Source organism: Meles meles, chromosome 20, assembly GCF_922984935.1.
Source record: "Meles meles chromosome 20, mMelMel3.1 paternal haplotype, whole genome shotgun sequence".
NCBI lineage: Eukaryota > Metazoa > Chordata > Mammalia > Carnivora > Mustelidae > Meles > Meles meles.
The window spans coordinates 16148597-16166889 of NC_060085.1; the positions used below are offsets into that span (position 1 = coordinate 16148597).

Sequence of the window (18293 nt, forward strand, 5' to 3'; positions counted from 1 at the left end):
ATAGGCTTTCGTTCTTGCACACCCAGATATATCATTTTTTAAAAAGATTTTTATTTACTTATGTGTGAGAGAGAGAACAGCCTGGGAGAAGGGCAGAGGGAGAGGGAAAAGCAGGCTTCCCGCTGAGCAGGGAGCCCAATAGGAGGCTCAATCCTGGGACCCCAGGATCATGACCTGAGCCGAAGGCAGATGCTTAACTGACTGAGCCACACAGGCACCCCAGATAGTTTATTTTTAAGCATCTGAGTGAACGGACGTAAACTTTGTTGGAGAATCGAGTCTTTGGCGGGAGTTGTCCTGGTGGAGGGCCCCTCGGGATGCCCGAACACCAGCACTCAGAAGCCAGCCAGTGAACCCTTTCCCCATTCAGCTAATTGTTGGAAATGCTACTTCTGTTCAGTTTCTGCTACCCGCTGGGAGGCTTTGTGTCACCCCACCGGCGTGAGTTTTTTTGAAGGCCAGCCAGAGTCTAATTTTATGTAGTCCTTAGAGAATCAGAGTAGAGAGCTGGGGGCCACAGGAAGCTCTTCTCCGGACCCTCCTGACAAAGCCCTCTTCACTCCTCCGGGGAGCCCGCCGCAGGAGGGAGCTCCCTGCCTGGGGGCAGCCGGAGTGTATGTCGCTTCTGGTGGTGAGCCAGTCTTCCCTCTGTCCGGCCAGCAAGCAGGCTTCCTTAGGATCCAACCCAGTCAGTTCCCAGACCGGTCCTGTGGAAACAAAACCAGGACCTGTCCCTGTTTAGCTTGCCTCTGCATGTGGGTGTCTACCTTGTTTTCTGTTTTGCGTACTTTAGTGTTTTAATAATATTTGTGTGAACATTTTTGGTTTTTGTGCCAGCTCTATTGAGAGGTAATTCATACGCCATAGCCCATCCTTTGAAAGTATACAATTTGGTGGTGTAGCCGCCAAATGTACTGTACATGTATATATGTTTATCTTGTATATTTTTTATTTATTTCTGAAGATTTTATTTATTTACTTTGAGAGAGAGCGAGCAAGAAAGATCACAGAGGCAGAGGGGGAAGCTGACTCCTTGCAGAGCAGAGACACTGATGCGAGGCTTGACCCCAGAACACTAAGATCGTGACTTGAGCTGAAGGCAGACACTTAACCGGTTGAGCCACCCAGGTGCCCCCTGGCCCAGTATCTGATTTTAGAATATCTTCCTCAGCCCCCAAAAGCAAGACCTCCCCCACTGGCAGACGCTCCGTGCTTCTTCTCCGCCAGTCCTAGGTAGGCGCCAATCTACTCACTGCCTCTGTGCGTACCCATTTGGGGCCGCATCTTTGATTTTTTTGCTTAGGAAAAATCCTGTTAAATTACTGGGTCATGGGGCGCCTGGGTGGCTCAGTGGGTTAAAGTCTCTGCCTTCGGCTCAGGTCATGATCTCAGTGTCCTGGGGTCGAGCCCCGCATCGGGCTCTCTGCTCAGCGGGGAGCCTTCTTCCTCCTCTCTCTGCCTGCCTCTCTGCCTACTTGTGGTCTCTGTCTGTCAAATAAATAAATAAAATCTTTAAAAAAAGAATTACTGGGTCAGATGGCGTGAAAGTTTTTTAGGGATTTGCCACGTGGTGCCACACCGCTGTCCTGAAGACTTGTCCACATTTAGGCTTGCACCAGCTCTGCGAGCTGCACCTCGGTGACACTGTCATTGTTCCTCGTCTTTGCCCGAGGGCCAGTGACGTGTGGTATCCCGTGTTGCATGTGGCTTCTGGCAAGGGGGAAGACTGTTTCCTGGGCTGATCGGATCTGGGAAGGGTGCCAGTGGTGGGGGGTGGAGACGGGCAGTGGGGGAAGGACAGAGGAGGGAGAGCCTAGAGGCGCAGGGCGGGGTACTGCTGAGCCGGGCGGGGGTGCAGGACCTGCTCAGGGGCCCCTTGAACTCTGTGTTCCTATGGGGAGCAGAGGGCAGGGAAGGATCGAGGCCCAAGAACGGGAGAGCCCTGGGGCCGCCTCGAACCCGTGGGCAGCGTGGCAAGGCAAGCTCTAGCCTGTAGGGATTAGGAAATTGAGGTGGAAACGTCCTTCCGCACTGCAATGAGGCGCAGCCATCATTGGTTTTGAGCAGCTTTCAGAGTGAAGAAAGCAGGCTGGCGTAATGACCCCGTAGCCCAGAATGGCCTTAAATACTTCCTTTGTGGCTTGGGGAGAGGTTCTCCCCTTGACGCTGGAGCTGCAGGTGCATGGGAGAGAGGGCAGAGGCGGGGAAGGCCCAGGGTGCCAGGTAGGAGGATGCTGGTTGTGTTATCTACACCCACGGCTCTTGACCTTGGCTGCCCCTTAGATCCATCTGGTGCACTGGCCACATCCCCAGACTGGAACCAGAGTCTCTGGAGGTGGTGGTGGAGAATGGCCATTGGCATGGTGGGGGGCCAGGGGGCCAGCACCCACGGCCTCCGGGGGGGTTTGTGAACTTCCGTGGAGCCAGGAGGAAGATTCTTGCTGGGGTCATTGGTCCAGCTCTGCCCCGAACGCTTGGCCTCTTTTCCAGGACCTGTTGACTCCCAGAGCCACCCGGGTCCACAGGCTGCAACTTCGGCGGAGGAAAAGCCTTGTTCAACTTGTAGCCAGAATAACTCGTTCACCTGTGTCCATGGAGACTGCCCCCTCCCAGCCAACTCCCAAGCTTGACTGCTTGCCCTGCCCCTCGATGCTTTTGCGGCATAGTAGGGGGGTCCTGGGTGTGCGATCCCATGTGGTGTGTGGCATCGGGGTGGGGTAGAGAGGATGCCCTGGGGTAGCCACTGTGGGGTGGGGCCGGCCACCCTCCTCATGGAGAGAAGAATAGGCATCCAGATGGGGCGAGGCCCAGACAGGAGCTGGGGGTGGGAGGCCGGGGGGTAGTTTGCAGGGCCCCGTGGGCTAGCCTGACGGAGCCTTCTTATTTCAAACCTTATCGTACCAACAAGAGGTACCCCCTGGGTCGTCACCCAGGTTGGCTGTGCGTTTGGCCGAAGGTGGGCTGCAGGGTCGGCTGCCCAGCCATCCACGGGAAGGAGGCAGGAGTCCTGTCGTCCCCAAGCTTCATGCTGAGGCTGCTTTCTGGCCTCCCTGTTCGTCAGTCCAGCCTTTGCAAGGGAGTGGGGAAGGGGCTGTGGCCCTAACCCAAAGTTGCTTTTTGGCTCTGGGTGCCTGGGAGAGCGTTTAATCCCAATTTGGGATAACTGATTTCAGTGGAACATGGCCCAGGCGGGGTGTGTCTGCATTTGATCAGTAATACTGTGTGACTGGTTCTCGAATAGTTTTCCTGGAGCTTGGAGGGGTGGAGGGGGGGGCAGGGAATGCCAGGGGCCAGAGTGAGAGCTGCTTCAGTCCGACTGAGGCCAGAGGGCTTTACCTTTCCTCTGTTCTATGGATTTGATGTTCCACTGATTGACTGACTGGAGAAAAGTTTCTTTCTCTCTAAAGCACTTTGCGAACTACAGCTGTGCACAGAGAGGTGACCTGAGCTGTCCGTCACCGGGCCCTTAGCAGGCTGTGGTGATAATCATCAAATGTCCAGTTCCTGGCTTTTTGTCTACTTCCAGCGAATTGAAAAGCTCCTTTATTAAGGCCCATCTCTCTGCTCTGGCTCCTTCAGGACGTTACCATCTGTGTTAATGGTATTCTGCCCCCGTACCCAGTCTTTCTTCTTAGTACCTGGAAGACTGTAGAAAGCTCTGGACCAAGGCCAGAGGCCGTGCCCCTCCCTCTTCCCCCAGCCTCCTGGAAGACAGCGATCAGCCTGGAAGGGGCCCATCAAGGGTTAAGGTAGGGGCTCTGTCTTCCAGGAGCTTGAGCCACAGGGGTCCTCCACTGTCTCCGAGGCTCTCCCAGCAGGAAACCTGGCCCCTCCTGGGCAGTGTCCCCCCATGAGTCCGGCCTGCTGCCTGCGGTGCATGATGGGACGTGTGTCTGTCTTCCCCTGTCCTTCCTCTCCAGCACTACACACACCTCCTCGTTCAGGACTGTACTTCCTGTCGCCTCCCATGTCCCAGGGGCCCTGTCTGGAGTTTCCGTGTGTCCAGCCCAGCTGGCTCCTTGCGGTCACATTGATCATCTTAGCTGTGCACCCGCCTCTGGCTTTCTTACCTTTTCCCCAACCTGCACCACCCTCCCCTCCCTGGACTCTGCCTTTCGGATGCATCCAGTCCTTGTACGGGACCTCCCCTGCGTTCCTTTGGTCCGTGGGGCTACCAGAGCCAGAAGCTACTGGGTCCCGCCCTCTGTGAACTCTTGGTCCTGTTAGATAAGAGGAGACGTAAACCCCAAGCCCCACCTGGGCCGCAAGCGACGAAAGACCCGTGGAGGAATCACTCAAACAGTCCTTGGTGGCTCTCGGCCTCCCGCCGTACATCATTTAAAACAGGAAAGTGTCCCTAGTCCTTACCCTTTCCTGTGGGAATATTATGATTTTTTAAAAAATCCCAGATGGCCACTTTGGAAGGCATTTGGACAGTTTTTTTTTTTTCTTTTTCTTTTCAAAACGCAACATACTCTTCCCATACGTCCCGGCAATGTCGCGCTGTGGTGTTTATCCAGATGAACTGAAAACACGTCTACACCAATGTATTTATAGCAGCTTTCTTTGTAATTGCCCAAGCTTGGAGCAAGCCAGATGTCCTTCAGGAGGGGAACGGATACATAAACGGTGGTCCGTCCAGACAGTGGAATCTTACCCAGCGCCGCTAAAGAGGAATGAGCCATCCAGCTGTGACAAGACGTGGGGGGACCTTAAATGCCTAATACTGAGCAAGACATGCCAATCCGAAGAGGCCACGTACTGTACGATGCCATGACGTTCTGGAGAAGGGGAAATGATGGAGACACTAAGAAGATCAGCAGTTGCCAGGGGTTGGGGGAGGGAGGCAGGGATGAGGGGGGGGGAGCACGGAGGATTTTGAGGGCAGTGAAGCTATTCCATGTGCTGTTGTGATGATGGAGACAGGTCATATACATTTGTGCAAACCCACTGGGTGTTAAGCAGCTCATGTAAGTTACGGACTCTGGGTGACGATATGTGAATGTAGGTTCATCGGTTGGAACAAATTGTAGCCCTCTGGTGGGGGATGCTGATAGTGGGGGGAGGCAATGCACATGGAGGGGCAGGAATATACAGGAAATCTCTCCCTTCTGCTCAGTTTTTTTTTTTAAGATTTTATTTATTTATTCGACAGAGAGAGAGAGAGATCACAAGTAGACAGAGAGGCAGGCAGAGAGAGAGGGGGAAGCAGGCTCTCTGCTGAGGAGAGAGCCCGATGTGGGTTCGATCCCAGGACCCTGAGACCATGACCTGAGTTGAAGGCAGATGCTTAACCCACTCAGCCACCCAGGCGCCCCTCCCTTCTGCTCAGTTTTAATGTGATCTTCAAACGGTTCTAACAAATCATTTCTGTTAATGGAAGTGCCAGAAGGAAGCCAATCAACATGATAAATGTCATGGTAGAAAAAAGTCCCCACCGAATCTAATGATCTTTCAAACAACCCCCCGCTCCCCGTTCCCCGAGCTCCTGCAGTCATCCTGGAACATTTTCCGCTGGGGTCTCTTTGTGCCCAGGACCCCAGGCCGTGTCTCTGGTCGGGAGGGGTGGGTTTGGCCTCCGCCTCAGAGTTGCAGCCAAGAAAGGGCTCTGCTTGCCCTACCGCCCCCACCACCCAGTGAGCTTTATTTATGGGTTTGCTGGTGCCCCAAAATGTGAAAACATTAAACTTTGAGTCCTTGGACCTTTTCTTCCTTTTTACTCTCTTAATCCCTCTTATAAATGCAGTGTGTGGACTGGAGAGGACCCAGTGTCTACTCATCCCGACTTTGGGCATTCTATTTAATCATTGAATGTCTGTTTCTTTGCCTGTAAAATGATGATAATGATGTTCTGTGGGTCTGTTATTAAAGGAAGAAACACATCTAAATTATGCCCCACCATTCTAAAGATAGAGTCACAGGGCTGGATAACCTTCCTGAGATGACCAAAAAAAACCAAAACCAAAAACCAAAACCAAAAACCAACCCACCAATGAACCAAAACCAGACCAAGTGTGTAGACCAAAGGTTCTCAGGACACTGGACATCAGTTACACAGAATGGTGATTTTTTAAAAAAGATTTTATGTATTTATTTGAACAGACAGAGAGCACAAGTAGGCAGAGAGGCAGGCAGAGAGAGAGGAGGAAGCAGGCTCCCCACTGAGCAGAGAGCCCGATGCGGGGCTCAATCCCAGGACCCCGGGATCATGACCTGAGCCGAAGGCAGAGAGGCTTTAACCCACTGAGCCACGCAGGCGCCCCAGAATAGTGATTTTTGAGAGACAGGAAGCAAGTGAGGCAGGCCCTGTGGTTGGCTGCCACATGCTGCCTTGAGGCTGGGTCCAGGCTGTGACACAGGGAAGTTGAGGCAGAGCCCGCTGGACTCCTGTTGTGTTCAGATACAAATGACAGTCCGAGGAGATGAAGCAGCTGGGGTGAGTAGGACTCTAGCAAAATCTTTGCAAAGCATACATCTGAGAAAAGCACCTGCATCCCTGTTACAGAAGTCATTCTCAGGGTGCCTGGGTGGCTCCATCAGCTGAGTGTTCGATTCCCGATTTCAGCTCAGGTTGTGATCTCAGGGTCATGGGATGGAGCCCCGCGTCTGTCTCTGTGCTCCATGTGGAGTCTGCTCGAGATTCTCTCTCTTCCTCTCCCTCTGCTCCTCCCCCCTTTAAAATAAATACATTTTTTAAAAGAATAAAAATAATTCTCATAGCTCAACCAAAAGAAAAAAAAACGGGCAGAATATCTGAACAGCCCCCTCCCTAGAGAAGACAGAGACGGTACATCAACACATGAGAAGTTGCTCAGGCAATAACATCGTTCGTCAATGGAAAAAAGAAAAGGAAAATCCCAAGAAGATGTCACTGCGGCCCTTGTAGAATGGATAGAATTAAACAGACTGTCATTCCAAGCGCTTGGAAGGATGTGGAGGAATTAGAAGTAGGGTAAACTGCCGGTGGGGCCGTATGATGTTGAATTTCTCCGGAAAACAATTGGGCATCTTCTTAGAAAGTTAAACGTGTACTAACTGTAAGACCCAGCCATTCAGCCCCTAGGTCTTGCCCCGAGAAGAAAGGAAACACATCTCTATATATACCCTTGTGCGTGAGTAACTGCATTTACTTGTCACGGTCCCACCCTGGAAACATCTCAGACGTCCATCCACAGGGCAGTGGAAAAACACGTTGTGATGTGTTTGGACAGACGCAGGACACTACGCAGCCATGGAAAGGAATGAACGCTTCCTACGTGCAGCAAGAAGAAGCCGAACCAAAGAGAGTACATATTTATATAACCTCTAGAAAACACAGACTAATCTGTGATCCCAGAAAGCAGATCAGTGGTTACCTGGGGAAGGGAGGAAGGAGGACGTGCAAAAGGAACAAAGTTGGGGAGAATCTTGGGGGACGGTGGGTGTGTTCACTGTCCTGAGTGTGGCAGTGATTTCACAGGTTTCTATAACTGTCAAAGTTATCAAATTGTACACTTTATTTTTTTAAACTTTTTTAATTAGATTTTATTTATTTGTCAGAGGGCAAGTGGGCACGGGCAGGGGAAGGGGCAGCGGGAGAGGAAGAAGCAGACTCCCCGTGGAGCAGGGAGCCTGATGCAGGGACTCGATCCCAGGATACTGAGATCATGATCTGAGCCGAAGGCAGATGCTCAACTGACTGAGCCACCCAGGCGCCCCCAAACTGTACACTTTAAGTGTGTGATGTTTACTCTATGTGACTTAATATCTCCTTAAAGCTGTTTTCCAAGAGGTCATGGTGGCTACGGTTTGGAGAAGAGATTTCAAGCAGTGGGTCTAACTGCAGGGGAGAGAAACGCACGTCCGTCTCTTCTGAACATGTCCTTCCTTCTTCTCCTTACTTTCTTCCTTTTTTTTTTTTTTTTAAAGATTTTATTTATTTACTTGACAGAGAGAGATCACAAGCAGACAGAGAGGCAGGCAGAGAGAGAGAGAGGGAAGCAGGCTCGCTGCTGAGCAGAGAGCCCGATGCGGGACTCGATCCCAGGACCCTGAGATCATGACCTGAGCCGAAGGCAGCAGCTTAACCCACTGAGCCACCCAGGCGCCCCTCCTTACTTTCTTCCTGGTTTATGAGCTCAGATGATGAGAGTAACATGGATGACATTTTTCTTCTTTTCCGCTGTTGGACACTTCTCTAAAATCCTACAGCTAAGGGGCCACATGAAAGCGGAGGGGTCGAGGAGCCTTCTTGCTGAGCCCTGCCTTGCGAGGGCTCCGTCTTCTCTTCCCCGGACCTGCAACTACTCACGCTCGTGGTGCCCCGACACCAGATGTTCAGGCTTTCCTACCCCCACCAGCGGGCTGTCCCAAGACCCCATTCAGTTCCGACACTCTCAACCCCTGAGTGGCACAGCCCTCGCAGATCAAGGGCTCGGTCCCACAAGACTGCCATCACAAGTCCCCACAGTCCCCAACTCGGGCTCCACCATTCACTAGGACAGTTCACGGAACTCAGGGAAACAGGGAAATAGAAAATCGTTATTTTATAATAAGGAGTGTGCTAAAGGATGCAGAAGAACAGCAGGAAGCAGGGGTGCATAGGGCGAGGTCTGGGAGGGTCCCGAGTGTGGGAACTTCTGCCCTGTGGAGTGGGAAGGTGGGCACTCTCCTGGCACGTGGACGCATGGGCCATCCCAGAAGCTGTCCAAACCCCATGCTTTGGGGATTTTTCTGGCAGCTTCATGTAGACACGATGGATCATTAACTTCCTTTCCAGCCGTTCTCCCCTCTGGGAAGGATGGGGATGGGGGAGAAAGTTCCAAGTTTCGAATCATGGCTTGGTCTTCCCAGCGACCAGCCCCCATCCTGGATGCTCCCATCACCAGGAAATTCCAAGGGATTTAGGAACCCTGTGTCGGGAACTGGGGTCAAAGACCAAGAATTAGAAGGAACCGGGGACAGAGACCATTGGTATATTTCTTAGGTCAGGAGCCCTGGGCACTTAGCGAACTCACAGGGCAGGTCTGCCAGTGACACCGGTCAGTGCTCCTATCACAGGGGGCAGATTCTAGTTTCCCGCATCCTTGGGTGACCATTCCCCGAGGGCAGTCACCTCGCTCCCTGTCCTCTGGCAATCTAGAGGGAGCCTGGTTCCGAGTGAGTGACAGAGAAGTCTTTGTGGGTGGGGTGGGTGTCCCTCCGGGAGGGCATGCGGGACCGAGTAAGGGTCTTTGTGGGGGAAAGCCCCATGGTTGGGGTCCCTGGTGGGAAGACAGCCCGTGTGCCGGGGACAGGGCAGAAGGGGAGGTGGGCCGGGGCGGTTGGTGGGCACTCTGGGGCAGGGCTGGGCTTGGGTTCAAATCCCCGAGCAGGGAGTGTATTGAACGTGAGGAAGGACACCCCCAGAGTGTGGTGGGAATCACCACAGCTGCCAACTCGAGAGGGACAACAGGACCTTTGGGTTGGAACGTGGGCTCGAATTCCATCTCCCAGACCTACCAGCCGTGTGCCCTTCGGCAAGTTACAGGGCCTTTCTAGATTGTGAATAAAACGCGTTTATCCAACAGATCCTTCACTGGATGGAAACTCCCATCATGAAGTTGGGTAGGTATGTTATTCCCTGGAATATGACATTTCCTTTTTTTTTTTTCTCCATTTTTTCCGACCAAAGGAAGACTAGACCTATTTCCTGCCTGTTTAGTACCTTCCTGTGCATGTACCACAAGGCCCAGGGATGAAATACCTTCCCACCTACTTGGCTTCTCTTGGGCTCTTCCTTGCTGCGTGGCTGACGGCTGAGAGCACCAGCGGCTTCCTTCCTCGCTTTGTGCCCATGCTGGACAGTCGGAGAGGCGGGAAAGGGGGTCAGCAGCCTGGAGGACGTGGGCTGCAGGAGTCAGAGTCGGGGCAGGGGGAGGCAGAAGTCAGTAGGTCAGAGCCTCTCAGGTGGAGAGGAAACCAGAGGAGAAGCCTCGGGTGAAGGGGTGGGGAGGAAGGCCTGGCGCGCGGCGATAAAGACACAGGAAACCCCGAGAGGCCTGTGCACTTGTCCTTGTCCCCTTGGTGATGCTGTCATCCTGCCACTCGCTTTCCGAGTGGGAATGGGAGAGGGGTCTGACTTTATTCCCCAGACCCAACCAAGAGGAGTCCACGTCCTCATGGTGAGTCGGCAACATCCCACGGACTCAGAGATGCATCGGGCCTTTCCTCTTTGGGTCCCCGTTCGGAAGGCTGGCCTTCTTCCCAGACTCGCCCCCGTGGACAGGTGGAAGGGCTGCCCACCCCGCAGGGTCTCCCGGCCCCTCTGCTCTCTGCCGCTCACATCGCTACAGTGGGTTAAACCAAAAGGCCACCGTGATCTATAGGGAAGAGGTGATAATTGCCTCGGGGGTGGTTTCGTTGTCTGTTCCTGGGCAGAGTTAGAATTCTGTTGCTTTGACATTCTGTCCAGTCTGGGGATGGTGTCTTTTGTACTTCAGTTACTGCCCAAAGAAAGCTTTGTTGGCTGTTGTAGGGATCTGGAGTCAGGTCAGTCAGGGGGCTTGGGATGGGTGTTTCTGGAAGTGGATCTCAGGATGGTCTAGTGAGTACCTTGCCAGGGCCTGAGAGTGGATGTTTTTGGAGATGGTGTTTTCCTTCATTATCACATGTGTCGAAGACGGAAGGCGAGGGCACTGGGGAATTAATTTGTTAGGGTGCTGGAGATATTCTCTGTCTTGCTCTGTCTTTGCATTACCTAGGTCATCTGTCCAAACCCATCAGATGGTAAACATCATTTGTGCATTTCAGTGTTCATGAATTTGATCCTGAAAAAATAATGGTAGGGGAGCCTGGGTGGCTCAGTCATTAAGCGTCTGCCTCCGGCTCAGGTCATGATCTCAGGGTCCTGGGATCGAGTCCCGCATGGGGCTCTCTGCTCAGCAGGGAGACTGCTTCCTCCTCTCTCTCTGCCTGCCTCTCTGCCTACTTGTGATCTCTGTTAAATAAATAAATAAATAAAATTTAAAAAAATCTTAATGTTAGACAATACATTGAAACACATTCAGACACTTTTTTGACACTAGACTTTTGTCAGCTATAAAGTCACACCTGCTCTTTCAAGAACTTTTTTTTTTAATAGAGAACATGCAAAGAAGTAAAACCAACCATAATTTTATAACCTCAAGAAACCACTCTTTATATTTTGGTATATTTACTCCCCGAATTTTTTTTTTTTTAAATCTCACGCACTGTTTCTGTCATTGTGATGTTTCTCCCTCTGCCCGAGTCACATAGCCAGAGGACTGTGGCATTTGAGTCCAAGAGCCGGACCTCCGCTTTGCCGTTTGGGGCGGAGGTGACCAGTTCTGGAAGCTGGTGGTTTGCAGAGCGCCCTTGTTGGCCGCTCCTGGGAACACGCAGGGCAGGTGGAATGAACCTCTTTTTCCGAACTGAGAGCTGATGCACAGAGAGGGTACCAGGTTAACTCACGCCACGTGGGAAGTGATTTGGGTGAGAGGCTGACGGTTAGAGCCCGTCTCATCACGTTGTCTTCAGAGCTGGAGGGCGGCGCAGTAGGGGGGCCTGGGGACTTGAAGGGACAACAGGTGGGTGTAGGGCACCCGGCCAGGGAGCCTGTGAGCAAAGGCTAAGCTCGGGGGACCCAGGAGGATTGTTTGGAGGTGAGGGGCGGGAAAGAGCATTGGCTTTGCATTCTGACAGACCTGGGGCTGGGGGCCTGATACTTTTGTATCAGGATAGTTCCCAAGGAGAATGGAAGGAAACAATGTTGTTGAAATCGTCTGACCTGGTGCTTGGCGTATTAGGATCATGGTGTGGTGTGCTGGACATCATCTGATGAACTTTGGGAGTCTTTGAAAGGCTTTGGGCTGGGAAGTAGGGTGACAGGGCAGAGACTTTCTATCACGCTGGCGTAGAGGACAGCAGAGGGTAGGGAGTGGGGCCTGAAGCTCTTTCCTGCAGTTGAAAAGCTGATGGAGAGAGAGAGAGAGATCCATCTCAAAGGCGTAATCCGCAAGGTTCGGTGATAGGCTGGTTATGGCAGGGGAGGGGCATCTCACTTTGTTCGTTGGCTTTTTTAATGACTTGGTTTACACTGTCTACCCCCCGACTCACTGGCATGTTCTTGCCTTTCAGGAGCCTGTGTGAAGTGCAGCAAAGGCGTGTTCGGGGCCGGCCAGGCCTGCCAGGCCATGGGGAACCTCTACCACGATGCGTGTTTCACCTGTGCGGCCTGTAGTAAGTGTTGGGGGGGCTTGGTGGGGGGCGGGGAGCATGGGGCCCGGGAAAGGGAGGACAGGAATGAGCATCCTTCCTGGAGACTCTTGACGTGGACCTTTCACAGTCCCACGGCCGGGCAGGTTAGTGTCCTTTAGAGCCCCAGACCAGGGCCCATCCAAGGAAGGGGACGGGCCCCGAGTGCCAGCGATGGCTTGGGGCCGACCTTGGTAATGAGTTGAGTGGGTTCAAAGCAAGCTGTAAGAACGTCAGGTTTGTAATGATTATCAGAGATCTCAGAAGCAGGGCAAGTGTTGGGGTTCCCCACCGTCTGCCCTGTTGTCAGTTACCTCCCCCACCGTGGGACCAGCCAACCCCACGTCGGTTACTCCCGTGGGAGACAGGTCCTGTTATCACTATGTGACCCTGCTCTGATCTGGAGGCCGCTCCGCGCGTGTGAGTTGCGAGTGTGTGCGTGAATGCCCGTGTGTGCCCACCACAGGGGTGTCCAGGCCTGTGAGCATACACACCTGCGGGCATCTCTACTCTGCACATACACCGTGACTAAAGCCGACAGTTAGGAGACCGGGCCTGTGCCCAACCCTGCAAACTGCTCATTGAGTTGATGGAAGCCCCTGGAAGATTCTGACCGAGTCAGGACTTGAGCCTGTCTTAGGGTCTCTAGCAAAGATTAATTTTGAGGAGCTTTTTTTTTTTTAAACTATGTCCCGCTGATTTCTCCAGTTCTAGAGGGAGGCTCGCGGCTATCCATTCAAAGGAAATGGTTCTCAGTCCTGGATGTTCATTAGAATCCCCCAGGACACTGTAACAGCCAGTGATGCCCCAGTCCCGCCCTGGCCAGCAGAACCAGAAGCTCTAGGGGTGGAATTTCTAGGCCAGGGTGCAGTCAGGCCTAAGACCCCAGCTCAGTGCCAGGCTCTTCAGTGTAGACGCCTCTGGAGAAAGGAGCTGGGAGAGATCTGCTCTCAGCTCTTTCGGGCCACAGCCGGGAGCCTCCTGATTCCGAGGGCAAAGGTAACAAGGTGGGCACGGAGCTGCCTCCTGGCCTGCCCAGCGGTGCCGGGTAGGCCTGTGCCCGGGTTTGGAACCTCCTCCCGTTCCCACCGCAACTGCCCATAAAACGCGGGCCTGAGAGTTGATAGTTTGTGTACCGATTGGTATTCACCTCTGTGGGGAAAATTGTGGAAACCTTTGAAATGGATCAAAAGGCAGCTTGGTGTCTTCAGTGGATATGTTGGGTTTCCCTGAGGGTTGGTTTCTCTGGGTCCCAGGCTTCTTGCTTTGTCTTTGAGCCACACTGCCCGTGTAGGTTATGGCATCCTGATAGCGCACACACGATGCTTGTCCCTAACGGTGCACACCGTGCCTGCTGGAGAGGCCGCTGGCTGTGGCCCTGGGAGCCCACTTCCGACGGCCGTAGAACTGTGGTTCTTTGCACTGTCCCAGTTGTAACGTCTTAACTGCTTCCCATCTTATAGGGTGACATTAAATGATGAGTGACATTAAATCTTTGACCATGTTGTCTGAGTCTTAACTGTACAAGAGTTGCGATCCTTCCACTTCCTAGAAAATGATCTTTCCGTTTTGGCTCCTGTAACTGTTTCTCAATATTTGCTGTTTTCCAGAGGAAAAGAAAATATTAAGTAGAAGCTGGTTTTCATCTCAAACAATTGCCAGTTGAACTAAGAAAGTTTTTCGGGGCTGAGGGGCGGGGCGGGCACTGCTGAGTCGGGCACTGCTGAGTCGGGACAGGACTAACCAGCATTTCCATAATGGGTTGAATTTTTCTGCACATGATGACCAACACAGACACTTAAGGAAAACACAGCTGGTTGGGGATTTTTCTGGGTCTAGCATCTAAGGCCCTTGTGTTCTGGCTTCTGTCGTAATGCTTCCTATAATTTGACACAAACTGAAGTCTCTCTTCTGCCTCCGTATCTCTGATCACACTGCCCCGCAGGATCTGCTCTCCCCACTCGCTTCATACATTTAAGTTCTGTCCAGCCATTAGGGCCCAGCTCGAAGGCTGCCTCTTCCAAGAAGCCTTCCCTGTTCTCCTAGCGGAAGAAATGGCTTTGTCTTGAGCTCGGCATGCCCCAGTGCTATCACGTAGCGTGAACCACACTCTCTGGGACCTTGTGCCGGCAGCCTGGGCCCTAGAACAGAGCTGCTGTAGGAATGAGGACAGAGACGCCATCCCATGGGCAATGTTGCACATTCCTGTTCCCCAAGGGGCCTGCCCCGCTCCCGTCGTGGGTAAGCACTTGTGGGGAGCACTTGGAGACGCCGGCAGGTGTCTGAGCAGCTTCTGTTGGGTGCTAGAAGTAATTTACCTTTGTTCCATTGGCTTCTTGCTGCCCTGTAACTCCCTTCAGCAGAAGGAGGCCCCCGGGCCCTCCACATCCTGGCCCGGCAGGTCCTCAAGTGTGTCTCTGTGAACACTGGCGCCGTGCAGACGGCACGGCGAGGGCTGGGCCCGTTCCCTCCTTTGTTGGCAGAAGGAAAAAAAAAGTGGGGGCCCAGAGAGGAGAAGAGAATTTCTTAAGATCGAAGACCTCGCAATGGGGCTGGCACCAGAATCCAAGGCTCCTGGATCTAATTAGCTTCGCACGGCCCCGTTTTTCTGGTCCGTGAGCGTGTCTTTTAGTGAGCATATAGGTGTGTGCGTTTTCTCCTTTCCTGTTTCGTTAGGAAAATGATCTAGCTTACCCCGCCCCCCGCCATGGAAATAGATTTCTGTACGTATGTACCCACTCCCCGGCTATTACTGATGCTTTATGAGAACGGGGTGTTGGTGTCCTGTGGAGGACACCCCAGAGGGGCACCCAGCTCCCCTGGGTCCTTGTCCCACACATTGAGAAGGAGGACACTGAAACAAAAGGGTCCAGAAGACTCCAGTGGGGGTGGGAGTCACGGGATGCCAGCTTCCAGAGCCGAGGTGCAGGGCTGTGCTGGGGGGAGGCTGATGAGAGACTGTCTGGCCTGGGACAGCTCCCGGGGAGCCACGGGCACCCATGGACGATGCTGACCCGGAGCCTGCCTGCAGCCTCCCACCCTCTGTGTCCTGGGAGGACGGCAAGGGGTTCTACTTCTCAGACAAACCCACGCCTCAGTGGATGGTGCAAGTTCTCTGGGGCACTGCAGAGGGCTCCCTGACACAGACACCTGTGTTTCCCTGTCCCCCCCCCCCCCCCCCCCCGACAAGAAGCCACAGGACAGAGCACAGGGAGAAGAGTAGGGGCCGAGACCCAGCACAGGTGTGGCTTGTTTGTTTTTTTAAAGATTTTATTTATTTATTTGAGAGAGAGATAGTGAGAGAGAGCGTGAGAGAGCAGAAGGTCAGACGGAGAAGCCGACTCCCTGTGGAGCAGGGAGCCCAATGCGGGATTCGATCCTGGTACTCCGGGACCATGACTTGAGCCAAAGGCCATTGCTTAACCAACTGAGTCACCCAGGTGCCCTGGCACAGGTATTTTTGCCTGGACGTTTTCCCTGCCAGGTTTTGTCCCAGCGGGTGCACAGTTTTTCAAGCTGGGATCACCGTGCTGTTCCGTCCTTTCTGATGTAAACCTGCCGTGAACTCACCTACACCTCCTCGGCCTCCAGAAGGACGATCTGAGCCGTTATAGAGGAGTCAGAGGCCTCATGCCACGGGTTTGGGGCACGTGGCTCATGTGGGGTTTGCCAGTGGTTACACGCAGCCCACTTCCCTGCCCGTACGTCTTCGTGCCCCTCCACCCTCTCTTCCCTCTGCTGAATTGTCTCTGTGGTGTTCTTTCCGGGAGAAACGTGGGGCGCGGGGTGGGGGCATTCGTGTGGTTTGTTAAAGTCCCGCCTTTCTCCATGGTTCCACGGATGGCCAGGTGTGTGTGGTTGCCATGGGGATGCGTGGGGGAGGTGTGTCTCCCTTATCCCCCCCGACCCCCGCTGCTCCTGCCCACCCCAAGTGGCAGTGCCCTCAACTGGGGCCCTCGGGAAGCCATTGGCACAGTGTGGAGCAGAAGGAGGGTCAGCGCAGAGAGCAGGCTTGACCTTGGCCACGGCCACACTCTGTGGCAGATGCCACGTGTCCAGTGGCCTGAGGAGATGCTGGCACCCAGCTGTGGCTGAGAGGGGGGTATGAGGAGGAGGAAGGTGTGGGTCAAGGGGGGCCCACCTCAGCACCTTCCAGAACAGACCGTGAGGGCTAGGGAAGGCAAGGCTCCGTGTCCTTGCTTTCAGCAGTTTTGAGTTCAAAATGTCAGATTTTGTTCATTTTGTGAAGACCGAATAACTTCCATCGTGAAGTCCAGGTGAAACCCGTTTGCCATGTCCACATTCATGGTTGCTGTGATTTTTTTTTTTTTTTTTATTTTGTCTCTGTGAGCTGGAAATGATGGATCAGATAGGAGAGTCCACGTGTCCTCCTGCCCTGAAGCCCACGGAACACGAGGACCGGGGCCTAGGCATGGGATGGGGGGCAAGCAGGTCGAAGCTGATGGAAATTGTGCCAATACAGGCCTGAACTCAGGGAGAGGCCACAGATGGCCAGAGGGGTCCACTCGGGACGGTGCTGGGGTGTGCAAGTCACGGCCAGAATGGGTGGCTTTCAGTGCCGCTGGTGCTTCGACTCCCGGGTGGGAGGTGTGCTGTGATGTGCCCACCGAGCCTCCGGGAAAACACCGTGAGATGAGGAAGGTACGCCGTTGCCCATCCCACCTTCCAAAAACCACACGCTGCGCCGTTAGAGATCATGAATGGATCTCGTAGTGAAATCTCACCCCTTTAGACCCAGTCAGGCCAGAGTCTGTCTGAGTCGCTGAAAAGCCTGCTTCGAGAGCTCTGAAAAAAGCGCCATTTCATTACTTCAAGGAAAGGAAACACTGAGAATTAAGCCCAGCTTTGTGGAGGAGAGGTTCTTGAGTAAGTCGGTGGTTGGTGACCGACACCCTATCATCCAGCAGGTTCTGAAGTGGGGGGATTCTTTTTTTTTTTTTTTTTAAGATTTTATTTATTTATTTGACAGATAGAGATCTCAAGTAGGGAGAGAGGCAGGCAGAGAGAGTGAGAGGAGGAAGCAGGCTCCCTGCCAAGCAGAGAGCCCGATGCGGGGCTCGATCCCAGAGCCCTGGGATCATGACCTGAGTGAAAGGCAGAGGCTTTAACCCACTGAGCCACCCAGGCGCCCCTGAAGTGGGGGGATTCTTGTCAGCTGGTTTTGTTTTTAAGGTTTTATTTATCCATGTGAGAAAGAGAGTGAGAAAGAGCACGAGTGGAGGGGAGCAGCAGAGGGAGAGGGAGAAGCAGGCTCCCCACTGAGCAGAGAGCCCGATGCGGGGCTCCATCCCAGGACCCTGAGATCATGACCTGAGCCAAAGGCAGAGGCTTCACTGACTGAGCCACCCAGGCGCCTTTCTGTTTTGTTTTCCTTACAAAGTCTAAATACTGCCCCCGAGATCACGTTTACCATTTTGGGGTGGGGGAGGCTTTGTATATTACTTTGTCCGCCAGCATTTGAAAATACTCACAGATTCTGAAATAGCAGCGCTGGTTCTAGGGAGGTCTTCCTTTAGCTCTTAGCCAGCCTGCATCCTTAAACCAGTCATCACAACATTTATCAGTGGTTTGTAGGTGTGCTTCCTAGCTTCCTGTCGGCTGACCCCATGCCGAGCCCTGTACCCACGGGGGCTGGCGAACCGGTCCTGGGACGGTCCTGGGACGGTTCGGGGACTCGAGCGTTCTTAGCAGCCTCTGTTTGCTGAGTTGCAGACAGAGGCCTGGGAGTGTATTTTGCTCCCGCCCCTGTGTTAGATGATCTCCGTTGGGAGGGATCGTGTGCCAGAGGAAGCAAGCTGGCTCTGCCCCCCCGGCATCTAGTCCTGGGGCTGCGTGACGGCCAAGGCTGGGTTTTCTGAGACTTTCTGGTTGCGAGTGCAGGAGAGACGCCGGGGGCTTGGGTTAGGGGAGAGGGGACCCCGTCTGCAGCCGGGTGCACGCACGGCACAGATGGGGTTTAAAGGCTCCGATGCCTGCATTTCTGAGCCGTTGAGTCATGCCCATGTTTCTTGTCACATTCAGCAGTTATGGGTAAGCCG

The 18293-nt window shown here is 53.5% G+C and overlaps 1 protein-coding gene across 1 annotated transcript in view; it reads left to right on the forward strand.

Moving 5' to 3' along the window:
- LIMD1 (LIM domain containing 1) overlaps positions 1-18293 on the forward strand; it is a 60641-nt gene that overhangs the window by 14668 nt on the left and 27680 nt on the right. Inside the window, exon 2 of the mRNA XM_045991704.1 lies at positions 12118-12219. Within this exon, the coding sequence (XP_045847660.1) occupies positions 12118-12219 (102 nt within the window). The remainder of the gene's footprint in view (positions 1-12117; positions 12220-18293) is intronic.